This window comes from Neofelis nebulosa, chromosome 3 (assembly GCF_028018385.1).
Source record: "Neofelis nebulosa isolate mNeoNeb1 chromosome 3, mNeoNeb1.pri, whole genome shotgun sequence".
NCBI classification, from domain to species: Eukaryota; Metazoa; Chordata; class Mammalia; order Carnivora; family Felidae; genus Neofelis; species Neofelis nebulosa.
This window is the reverse complement of record NC_080784.1, coordinates 7432908-7443104: the sequence shown is the minus strand read 5'-3', so window position 1 is coordinate 7443104 and position 10197 is coordinate 7432908. Positions and strand designations below refer to the sequence as shown.

At 52.2% G+C, this 10197-nt stretch overlaps 1 protein-coding gene across 16 annotated transcripts in view; it reads right to left on the bottom strand.

The window, feature by feature from the left end:
- Window positions 1-8299, bottom strand: part of LOC131506338 (uncharacterized) — an 83624-nt gene extending 75325 nt beyond the window's left edge. For 6 of the 16 annotated variants that reach the window (XR_009258876.1, XR_009258877.1, XR_009258878.1 and 3 more), the window contains exons 1-3: window positions 5253-5319; window positions 4990-5033; window positions 3407-3726 (exon numbers count right to left, since the gene is read on the bottom strand). Coding sequence is in view for 10 of the 16 variants with exons in the window: in XM_058719869.1 (XP_058575852.1) it covers window positions 3407-3478 (72 nt within the window). In the remaining 6 variants the exon portion in view is untranslated. Of the gene's footprint in view, window positions 1-3406; window positions 3727-4004; window positions 4161-4989; window positions 5034-5252 lie in introns of all 16 variants that reach the window. The other 10 variants (XM_058719865.1, XM_058719875.1, XM_058719874.1 and 7 more) reach the window with 7 other exon arrangements.
- Window positions 8300-10197: the final 1898 nt, after the last annotated feature.

The following is a 10197-nucleotide window of genomic DNA, read 5'->3' as shown; positions in this document are numbered from 1 at the left end:
TCCTGGGCAAGAGGATGCCACCGTCCCCAGAAACCAGAAAAACTAACAGGATTCCTGCAGCCCATCCATCCCTAAGACATGTGGTCCCAGGGCTTCCATAACTATGTGGGTAGCAGTCCTGACTGCACATTTAAAAAAAAATATCCATTTATTTATTTTGAGAGCACAAGTAGGGGAGGGCAGAGACAGAGGAAGAGACAGAGAATCCCAAGCAGGCTCCATTCGGTCAGCACAGAGCCTGCTGCAGGGCTCGAACTCACGAACCATGAGATCATGACCTGAGCTGAAAGCAGAAGTCAGGTGCTTAACCCACTGAGCCACCCAGGCGCCCCATGACTGCACATTTTAAGAGACTGATGCTGATGACATTCTCATCTGCTCTCTGCACCCCTCCACTCCGCACTTCCCCCCTCCATCCAAAGGTCCTCTGAGCACATGCACTCACCTGCCCCCGTGTGCCCAGGACATTTGCAGGCTTGGAGCTTACAGAGCTGCCAGAACCCTCTAGACCCGGAACTCCTGCGATGAGGCCCTTGCTGCTTCTAACTCCCCCACCTTAGCGGGACCACAAAAGCTTCCTGCCTCTCCCTCCGTCTCCCCCCACGAATGATGCACACTCCTCGCCCTTCTCACCACTACACCCACTGGTGCAGACTCTGCACCCCTCTGATGAGACTCAAATGCAAACAATATCGGCTGAGCCATCCTTGAAGGAAGATGGTTCTAGAGTTAAGGGGCTGTGTACGGTTGTCTACAACCCATTTTACTTCTGAACGGTTGCAAGGACCAATTTCTTGCCCCTAGGATGGCATTTGCGTCGATGAAAAGGAAGCATTGATTTAAATGAGCTCAACAACAGTCCCAGGCCCAGCTTTATTACCGTGGCTGTCCTTAAGGGATTACTGAGTCATGGTCCTTTATAGCCGGTCAACATGCTGACTCCAAGTGGGACATGTCCACTGAACTAGATTGGTTTTGCACAGTTACCCTTCTAAGGAATCTCTCCCACCTCCTAATTACTTTTGCCCTTCAGGGTGCCGTGGTAGATAGAAACCTAGCTTACGCTCAGTGCGTCTGCTCACGAGACCATGGTGACAACGCAGAGGGCATTGTGACTTGCATGTCAACGTGAAATAGTTGGGGAGGGCCTTTACCATCTCTGCAGTGTGTCGGCAAAGCTGGACATGCAACCCATATCCTGGGAAAAGGGTGCAACGTATCACTAGGGCATCTTGTCAACCAGCCCGGACGCACACGGGAGCTGTCAGCATCTACCTTGGTCACAGAGGTATTTCAGAGAAAGGGGGGATGTTACCTACCATCTAAAACACACCCTAGCTTTGCTTCAGCTTTTTGAAAAAATGTTTATTTGCTTATTTTCGAGACACCGAGAGAGAGGGAGACAGAGAATCACAAGCAGGCTCTGCACTGTTAGGGCAGAGCCCACACGGGGCTCGATCCCATGAACCGTGAGATCATGACCTGAGGCGAAATCAAGAGTCAGACGCTTCACCGACTGAGCCACCCAGGCGCCCCTGCTTCAGCGTTTGATAGTAAAATCATATGGTCTCATACAGAAGGCAATGTGGCTTTCTGTGATTTCTGTGGCTCATGGGCCCATAAGGCACGTCACCGAATGCAGCAGAGAGATGTGTCATGGAATTAGAATGAACCAAAGAAGCATTCTCACTTCGACGGGCACTAATACATGTTAGCCATTCATGATTTCATCATAGGTTTCCCCGAAAGGGGTCTCCTGCAATAGTCCAGTACTCCAAGCTTTTCTCTGATAAAAATGAATGAACAGGAAACAACGGGAACTCTTCATGCACATGGGGGTCTTCAGAGTAAAGGCGTCTGTATCAATCCGGGTTCTTCAGAGAAACAGAACCAACAGGATGTGTGTATAAATATGGAGTGAGATTTACTTCAAGGAATTGGCTCGCACAATTGTGGACACTTGGTAAGCCCCAAATCTAATGGGGCCAGCCAACAGGCTGGAGATGTAGAAAAGAGTTTCAGTTCAAGTCCAAAGGCTGTCTGCTGGCAGAGGTCCTTCTTTCTTGGGGTAGGTCAGTCTGGTTTAGGAAGACCTTCACCTGATTGGATGAGGCCTACCCACATTAAGGAAGGCAATCTGCTCTACTCAAAGTCCACTGATTTAAATGTTATATACGTTATTTTCTGCCTATTATGTTTTGATATTTATAAAAAATGAAAAACAAAACAAACAAACAAACAAACAGAAAAACCTTCCTGGTGGGGTAGACTGCCCCTCCCAGGGCTAGCTGACTCTTAGAGCAAAGCCCCAGCCAGGAGCATCCTGCCATGTGTAAAATAACCCATCCAGAGCCACACTCCTCTGTCCGGCGCATGCACCCAAGGAGGCAACATTCTTCCACCTCTGTCGTCCTAGGGGAAGGTCCCAGGCTACCGGAGTCTACCCCTCCGGCCTGAAGCCTTCCGAAATCATTCAAACAAGCCAGTCCCAAATGGTGACTGCTTTGCCTTACCCTCTGAAACTCCAGTGAAAGCAGGGGCCTAACCCCTCCCCGCCCTTCTGTATTCTGCCTCCTGGCCATGCAGGTGTCTCCACCGGCCCCTGCACAGTGCGCTGTGCCTCCATCTCTAGGACCTGCGAATGTCATAAACCTTGTGTCCTGGAGCCTCTTCTCAGTCTCCCTGTGACTGCACCTGACTGATCGTCTCGGGGAAGACGACCAAACACTTAGTGTCAAGAATGGCACGTCCAGTCACAGCCCGGAGGGGACTCAGGAGGTGCCCCACGATGGCCTGGCTGGCTGACTGGCCGCCCCCACTGGGCTCTGCCCTCTGCGAAGGCTCAGTGGCTGCTGGTGTTCCGTGAGCTGCTCTGCTCTGCACTGCCTCTTTGGGGCACTGACAAGGCTTCTGGCCTGAAATCGGGGATCTCCTCCTGGAATTCGGGCCCCGCTTCCAGCCAGTCCTGGCTCAGTGGGAGGGGGAGAGGTCCGCCTGCCCTCCCCCACGAGGCTCGCACCACAGGCTACCACTATCACAGAGGCTCCCCCGGAGGGAGGGGCTCCCCTGCCGGCTCCCTGGGGGTCAGGTGCTGTGGGCTGATCTGTAGGCGGATGAGGACCGGGTGCCCATGACATTGCTCAAGCGGATGAGCACCACGTTCACGTTCATCCTCCTTGTATTCTTCCCAGCCAGTGAGGGGTGTTCCTTCAAGGGAAGCCCCCCCACCTGCAGGGCCCCAGGAGGGTCGACGCTGCTGCAGCCCTTTCTCCTCTGCATGTCCTGTCGCTGCTGCACTGTGTATCCCGATCCCACGGGCCGTCACGGGTCCCTTGGGACTGTGGCTCGGCATCTAACAAAAAAGGGAAAGGAGAAGGAATATTTCGTTCCATGCCCCCTAGAATACCTGCAGAGTCTTCCTGGCTGAGGAAATTTGCCCCCAGGGTTGATACAAGGATTCAATGAGAGAGCTGTGCATAACGCCGACTCAGCGCGACAGAAATCTCGTTTCCTCTTGTCTTGCTCTTGGAGGTACAGCTTCGAGGAGGGAGACACGTCACGTCGTCTCGTCCAGAGGTCAGTGGTGAGGAGCCTGCCTGGCCATCTGCACGTGGCCCTCCGTCACCTCGTCCGTCTGGGTCACTATCGAGCTGGTTTTTCTGCTTGTGTGGGTTCAAGCGCCTCCATCCGTGACAAGGAGTCTGAGTCAGGGCTGAATCAGAATATCTGAGCAGGAAGAGAGAAGGTTCCCGCAGGGGGAGACTCAGAAGATCACAGCTAGAGCCATCGGAGTTGAAAGTGAAAAAGGCCTCGCAAGCCATTCGTGGTGGGGAATGGGAAGGAGACGATGGTCTGGGCCCCTCTCCACCCCCTCCCGGACCCTTATTCTTCCTCTTTTAAGATCGTGCCCAACATGCTAATTAAAGCATTAAATGCTTATGCAAATTCACCCAGCAAACTATCACTGGTTTGACTGAAACATCTCAACGTATCAGGTCACAAACCAAAAGCTGCTAATGGTGTCTCAGTCCCATTCCATCACGTTTGGGAAACTTCCAGTTATTAAAGAATGTCCTCTGGTTATTAAGGCGTAGGCTCATCTATTTTCAAACTTCAGTTTCACACCCTGTTGGACGTTCCTTCCCCGGAACAGGCTACACCTGAGGAGTGGGGTGTGTGAGGGCTGGGAAGGGGGTCCTACCTGGGCCCCTTTCTTCCTCACACTTGGTCCCCTGAATGGGGTGGGGTGCATTACGTTTGCTCTTCCAGAAGAACACACTTGATTATCAGCCGGGTTTCTGGTCCACTTCCCGACACCGGCTGCTTCCCCTGTGCTACAGGTGTCTGGCTTCCCCCTTCTGCTAGGCTGCACTTGCTGGTTCTCCAGCGGACCCCAAAGAGCTTCCCCTACCCTGCCCCCCCCCGCCCCGCCCCCCCCCCCCCCCCGGCATGGGGCTCAGGCTCCAACTCTCCCCACCAGCCCCCATCTTTGCTATCTTGTCACCCAGTAAGTGGCCTGCTAGAGAAAGGCAACCGGGTGACCTAAGTCCAGCCATTTCCAGTGTCCCTGCCAGAAACGCCCGGATCCTTGAACGTAAACGGCAGCTATGAGGAGCGCCCCGCCAGCACAGCACCACGCGCTCCCTCCCTCGTCTGTCCCCCGTGTCCTCTCCACGCCCCCGTGGCAGGGGCACCCTCTTCAGGCATAACTCCGTGACGCCGCAGCTGCGGACGCTGCACCTGCGGACGCCGCTGCCTCACCTGCCGAAAGGGAGCAGCACACAGTGGAGGCCTGCGCCCCCCTCCCCCCCCACCCCGGGGATGGGGGAGGGTGAGACAGCGCAGCTCCGCAAAGGCTCACCCCGGGGACGTCCCAAAGAGAGCAAGAAACGTTTTAAGCGTTTCCTTAAAACACGGTGGCCGGTGGCGATGCAGGGAAAGGAGAAACCGAGGGCAAGAGTGATTGCGTAAGACGCAGTTGGGACTCACCTTCCCTTTTCTCTCCGCTCGCCAGTGAACAGCCCTGCCGCCACCTGGCCAAGAAAGAAGCAGAAGCCAAACACTCAGCGAGGCTGGACATCCCCGCGCCTCCCGGACCGCCTCCAGCGGCTGCTCTTTGGCGGCTTCCCCAAAGCCCCATCGGAACCCTCCTGCGTGACCACCCAGAGGAAACCGCCTCATTCGCAATTCTTTCTTCCACCACATTTTTAAGGCAGGAAGCTGTAGGTCTCCAGCTCTGCCCATGAACTCACCGTGCAATTCTGAGGGCGGACCCGCATCTCACCAGAGGAAGCGGAAACCTGCAGGCTTTCCTTCAGCAAGGGACCCAGGGGCCCGGATGAGGCCTTTGCCCTCTTGGGCGCCATCTAGTGGCACTCAGTGTAACGGGGGCTACCCCTCCAACAGCATCGTCCAGGCGCTGGGATTTTCTCAATGCCTCAAAGCCAAAGCTCTGAATAACCGACTCTCCATGATCTAATTTCCAAAACCAATTCGCTGAATGCGATTTCCCCTAATTACATGTTTTGGCATAACTTTAAATTGTCTCGAACAATTCATCAGAGTCCTTTCGCCACAAGGCAAAGGAGGATAAGAGTGGGAATAAGGGCAGTCAGAAAAAGACAAAAGTCATATGACTTCACTCATATGAGGACTTTAAGAGACAAAACAGATGAACATAAGGGAAGGGAAACAAAAGTAATATCAAAACAGGGAGGGGGACAAAACAGAAGAGACTTAGAAATATGGAGAACAAACTGACGGTTAATGGGAGGGGTTGTGGGGGGGGGGTGGGCTAAATGGGTAAGGGGCACTAAGGAATCTGCTCCTGAAATCATTGTTACACTATATGCTGACTAATTTGGATGTAAACTTTAAAAAATAAAAAATAAAATTAAAAAAAAGAGTGGGACTAAGGGGTCAAGGACTAGGATGGGGGTGGGGTGACAGGTCAGGGACTAGGATGGGGGTGGGGTGACAGGTCAGGGACTAGGATGGGGGTAGGGTGACAGGTCAGGGATCAGGACTGGGGACACAGGATGGTAGATTAGACACTAGCAGGAGCACAAGAACAGAAGCGGGAGCACATGCAGAGCAGAGGCAGACAAGACACACAGCACTGGAGTCCAGAACTCCATTAAGGAGAGGATCACAAACTGACCTAGGAAACAGACACGTGAGTGTCTGAATGAACCATGAAGCAGAGACTGGGGGGAAACTATAGCAACAAAACTACTATGGTGAAGACACACGGTACACCTAAAAGTTTCACAGGTGAGACTGAACGACTGGGAAGAGGAGGAGCCTTCAAGGTGACAGGTGAATTCAGGCACGATGTCTTCCATACAGATCTAAACACCTCTTGAGGAACGGGGACCCAACCAGCTCCTGGAGATCCCTGTACATCAAAAATCCCAGGTGACTGTACTGATCACCATGGGCTGCAACAGCAAACGTCTGCACATCTCAGTGTCTTAGCAGAGCCAGAGGTCTGTGTGCACCTGGCTATGTGGCCTCTTCTCCGGGCGGCAGGCTGGCTCCACGCATCTCTCATCCAAGACACACGCGTCCCGGTCGGTGGCCGCCGCTGGCACGCTCTCCTCATGGAAGCCGAGTGCCGAGGGGCTGAGCTGAGACATGACGCGGTCACTTCGTCCCCGTTGGCATCTGTTGGCATCCGGTCAGGCCCTGAGTCAGCAGACGGGATTGTAAACCGCACCGATTGAGAGGCATTGCAGAGCATGGCTAAGAGACGGCATGTTAGAGCATGTATTAGCCATGATTTTCATCTTCTTTACCCAGATGCTTTGACGCTGGGGCCTTGCTCACCCTGTAGGGACCCCCCTCCCAGAGCTGGCCATTTCCTAGGGATGGCAAACAATTGCCCGTGGACTTTTCTAGTGCAAACCACCCAGTCCAGATCCCACACCCCAACCACCTCCTCCATCAGGCTCTCACACCCCAGGCCACTCTCCACCTGCCCTATGACCCCAGGGCAGGGGCCAGACAAGGAGGAGCGACCCCAAGCCCGGGAGCCCGCCAGTTGTTCAGACTCTCCAGTCCTAAACCTGTGTCCCTTGCCTCACCTGCTCCTTCCCGTGGAAACCCCAATAAAGACCCATGCCCACAGTCCCCTGTGCCTTCTGCCTGCTGACTGGCCCTGCTCCCCACCCCAGATGTCCCCGAGTGGTGTACCCTTCCTCTTGGGATCAGTGAGCAACAAACTATCTTTTCAATGGCAACAGTCTCCTGATCTGTTGGCCTCATTGCATCTCAAATTTTCTATCAATTCACTGTATTTTGAGGCAAGGAACAACCTCATCTACCAGAGCATCTGTTGAATCAGGCTGTCCTCAGGCCCATGTCTGGGAGTACAGACAGCATTAAACTCCCCTCAGTGATTCAGGGTGAGGCACGGACCTCAAAAACAGATCCGTGGCCAACACGACACCCGGAGAAGCCAAGCGAAACCCTGGCTTTTTTTTCCTCCCGGATGTTAGTTAATGTTAGTTTGCTATTAACACGTCCAGTGGAAACTGCACCTACGAATTCCACCACTTTGTTTGCTGGCTCTTACAAAGTAGTAGACCACGGCGATTTGTTTAGACCCCAAAAACAGACACCAGTGATGGAATCGCCCATTTATGGGTTCCTCGAGGGCAGTGGCCAAGCCATGCACTCTTCCCTCACTTTCCCTAGGTCCCGCAAACCTCACTGCACGGTATAAGAGACTGCACCTGCTTCCCCTGGGGGACACGGCCTGGTGTGTGAGAACAGAGGGGCACGGCCATTGCTCCCAACACACGCCATGCCCTGCAGACCTGCAGATCCCAGAGGGGGTGTTTCCAAATTCACCCACAGCAAAGCACACCCGTGAGCTTGGGCCCGGCCTCTGTGACCTCTCACACCTTTCTCTGCTCATAGCGGCAATTTGTGACCTAAAATTCGAGAAGACAGGATCAAAGAAGAGAGAGCACACCCCTGCCCCCTCAGTCCTTCATTTAGGACACAGGTGGCTTTTCTCCATGCTCATGCTCTGTTCTACGTGTCACACACTTACCAAGAGCTGTGGATTCCTCTACTTACAGGGAGACCGTGTGTATGCACAACTCTGTGATGTGGAGAAAGGTGGAAACCATGCACATTTCTCAGCATTTACTCTCTCCCACTGGGTTTGAGGTGTTTCATGTCCTCTCCTGCTGTGACCATATAATCAGATTTTCTACAAATCTGCAATCCAGACTGTCCCATCTGTGGATCCTGGGAAGAGATCCCTTAAGAGCAAGGCAGATGGGGTTAGTTTCTTTTTTTTTTTTAATTTTTTTTTTCAACGTTTTATTTTTTATTTTTTGGGACAGAGAGAGACAGAGCATGAACGGGGTAGGGGCAGAGAGAGAGGGAGACACAGAATCGGAAACAGGCTCCAGGCTCCGAGCCATCAGCCCAGAGCCTGACGCGGGGCTCGAACTCACGGACCGCGAGATCGTGACCTGGCTGAAGTCGGACGCTTAACCGACTGCGCCACCCAGGCGCCCCAGATGGGGTTAGTTTCTTATGCATAGTTAGCTCAATGCAGCAACCAACCTAGGAGCTGTCTTAATGCCATTAGAGTTTGAACACAGTGTCTACCGAATCCACACTGGGTATTTTAACAAAGAGAATTTAATGTGGGGAACTGGTTAAATGAACTGGGAGAAATGGAAAAGCCAAAAAGGCACAGCAGCTCCCACCCCAAGGACTGGGAGAAGAGAGAGAGCTCGGGGCTCTCAGAAACTATAAGGAGCCCCACACGGCCCACACTGCCACTCTGGTGCCTCGTATGGTGCCATGTGCTGGTGTTGGGGATGCTGCACCTTCCACTTCTTCATGGAGAAAGTAGCAAAGTCATATGGCAGAAAGGTAGGCACCTGAACATGGAAGGAATCTGGGGTTGTCTTTTCCAGTCTAACACAAAAGGGTCAGATACAGGGTAGGGCATTTACACATTAGCAATACACAATCCTCCAGTTTCTGAGATTTCTGCACGACCCCATGCCCACTCACCATCTGTCATCCCATCACTATCATTTGGGGTGGGAACTGCTATTTTCTGACTGAAGGCTAGCCTCCAGGGACAATAAACCTTTTCTCCATGATGTTTTCCACTTTTCCTTTCAACCCCCCCCCCCCCCAAGCTTCAAGGAAGGACACATTAACTGTGGCTCTTATTCAAACTGCTGCTGTCCCAGGAGACATACCCTCCTTCAAACTTCTAAGTCATTGAATTCTTTTTGTAATGTACAAAATATAGGATACATGTATATCCCTCAAATAATACCTGGGAATTAAGGAAAAAAAATTTTTTTTCTAAACATGAAATGAAGAAAGTATGGAATATCAGAATGATCTCTCCCCAACCATAAACACTCTCTACTCCCAACACTAATTTCTGTACCTGATTTCAATTTTATATTCCTCTTCTAGTAGAGGACAGTCCTGCCTCCAACGTGTACAAATAGCAACATACTGCCTTTTCAGGAAAACCAGAAAAAGGAGGATCTGGGAACTGGAGGTGAATAAAAGGAGAGGCTGTAGTAGACAAAAGGGACTTTTGTCAGTGAGGTTTTGGGGAAAATGAAGCTGAAGGAATGAAAACCCAGGCTTTAGAATTGCCCCCTTGTATCGGCTTCGAGGGAAGACAGTTCAAGAGGTTTACGGGAGGTTGTGATCTCCGGTACTGCAGCTGAGTCTCTGAAGCGGGGAGACACCTAGGGGGCAGAATTTGCAGTTGTGATGAGAAAACCAGACACGCACTGACAAGTGAATGGAAGCGGCTGAGAGGACCGGGAGCCTCTTAGGACAAACAAGCATGATCTTCACTGAAACAAATCATTTCATGACAATCAGTGGAGCTGTAGGGAAGAACCCAAGATGTCTTTGTGGCTTTAGTGGCTTTAGTTTGGCAAATAAGTATCACAGTAGGTAATCACTGTAGGTCTCCATGCTTTGTAGATTCACTGGGTGGTCCAACTCCATGCTTCCCCTTCAAGATGGTAAGTTCTTCCTCTGTGGCTTTTCCTACTACAGGGCTTTTGTAGGAAAGGGGGCAGTAGTCCATCTAATTAAACCGGTGTGATCAGTACAGCAAGATCCTACGGAAGTGGCAAACGTGTCCTTGACTCAAGAATGGTGGCTGGAAAACTCCCCCCAGAATAAAAA